General features: G+C 39.3%; 1 protein-coding gene across 1 annotated transcript in view; it reads right to left on the reverse strand.

Moving 5' to 3' along the window:
• The window catches only part of LOC107097078, a 5,895-nt gene that overhangs the window by 1,965 nt on the left and 2,214 nt on the right, over positions 1-1,716 (reverse strand). Inside the window, exon 2 of the mRNA XM_015394073.1 lies at positions 1,222-1,554. Within this exon, the coding sequence (XP_015249559.1) occupies positions 1,222-1,529 (308 nt within the window). The 5' untranslated portion in view covers positions 1,530-1,554. The remainder of the gene's footprint in view (positions 1-1,221; positions 1,555-1,716) is intronic.

Here is a 1,716-nt window from a genome sequence, read left to right on the forward strand (position 1 = left end):
TTTTTTTTTTTTTACTTTTTTTGGAATGACTATGACCTGGATGACTGAGAATCTTCACCAGCTGGTTGACAGAACCTGTGTAACATCAGAGGACTCGCCCCCCCCTACACTCACTGACCTTAAAATGACAAACAAAGCAAAACCCATATCTCTGCAAAGGCATATGGCGTGCCACATCCGACCCAAGACCACTGGCCAAACTGATCATCAGTAGCAACACTTATTGGTGCTTTAAAGAGTGGGTTTTGTTCAGTGAAGTTTTTCTTTTAGTCACCATACTAAAAGAAAAACTACAGAATCCCACCTGCTAACTTTCTGCAGACCCCACACATCCTGGACAAACGCTATTTAGACTGCTGCTTTTAGGCCGGTGCTTCAGAGCAGGGCCAGTGGAGTGTTTTTGAACAGGGGGTGCTGTGACATTATTTTATTTATTTATTTTTTTTTTTGGACAAAAGACCTATGAGGCTATGCGCCTATTTAAAATACAATAAATAAAAATAAATAGATTGTGATTCACTGCTTTATTGTCATGTGCACTTCAGTGCACGCAGCAGGGTCTGTAACACACAAAAACATCATTTATCACATAAATCCTGAAGCAGTTCTCAGGTAACTATATCCGCAATTAATTAAACTTCACAATAAAAAAATTTAAGTAGCTTTACGCCAAATTGAAAAGCCGTCATTCAGAGGGCTGCTTATGAAAAGTTTCCTCCTCTTGGCTCTCTCTGACGAACGCAGATCAATACCATCATTCTCACTTACCAAACCAGATATTCTCTTTCGTTGAATCATTTATTTATTTCTATTTAAAATAAAAGTATTTCGATTTTCCTGTATTGTACATTTAGACTTAAAATATGTTCACTTTAAGCAAAGGGGAACCAAAGTTACATCCCTTGTTTTCTGCACAAACCTGACTATTAAAACTGACTTAGATAAACAAAACCACCAAAAGTTCTTTTTACTTTAATATGGTATCATAAACTGTTATAAAGTCTAAGATACAAGCACTTTAATAAAAAAAGCAACTCATATTTTAGTCATTACTAAAATAATCAACTGATATTTGGCTTCCTTGGATACTGATTAAACATTATGCGGGTTTTATGCCTAAATATTTAAAAGTCTAATCGACTGAGATATTAGAAAATGTGAGCGTGAAACGTTTAAATGGAAAAAGTGTTTAAACTCTGAATTGAGTCGTCATTTCCTCACCTGTGCCTCAGCTGTAGTAGTTTGTAGAGCAGCAGCAGGATAACAGCTGCAGCCAGAGTCACCAGCAGAACGGCCACCCTCAGGTCCAAGCTCCAGCAAGATTTCCCAGGAGCTTCGGGCGAGCTGCAGCTCCTTGGAGGTTGTGCTGTCTGCACTTCTCCATTGTTCTCCATCCCCCTCATAGGAGCTATAATAGCTCTGACTTGTTTGGGCCGTCTGGAGTCCAGGAGAAATTGGTGGGAGGAAGGGACGCCTGGAGAGGAAATTTGGAGAGTGGAGGTGCTGCTGAGCAGGTGGCCCAGATGCATCGCTGTCAGGTTTGATCACAGAGACCTGAAACCCCTCAGTTTGTAGATAACTGAGCAATAATATGCATAATAAACTTTCCACAAGTTCTAAAAAATAGAGCAAAAGGTTTAGTCTTAAGTATCTGAACAGTTTAGTCCTGGTTTCAAATGATCAGCTCAGAAAGCATTAACCAGAAGAAAAACCTCA

Source organism: Cyprinodon variegatus, unplaced genomic scaffold, assembly GCF_000732505.1.
Source record: "Cyprinodon variegatus isolate N-32 unplaced genomic scaffold, C_variegatus-1.0 Scaffold670, whole genome shotgun sequence".
In the NCBI taxonomy this organism is placed as follows: Eukaryota; Metazoa; Chordata; class Actinopteri; order Cyprinodontiformes; family Cyprinodontidae; genus Cyprinodon; species Cyprinodon variegatus.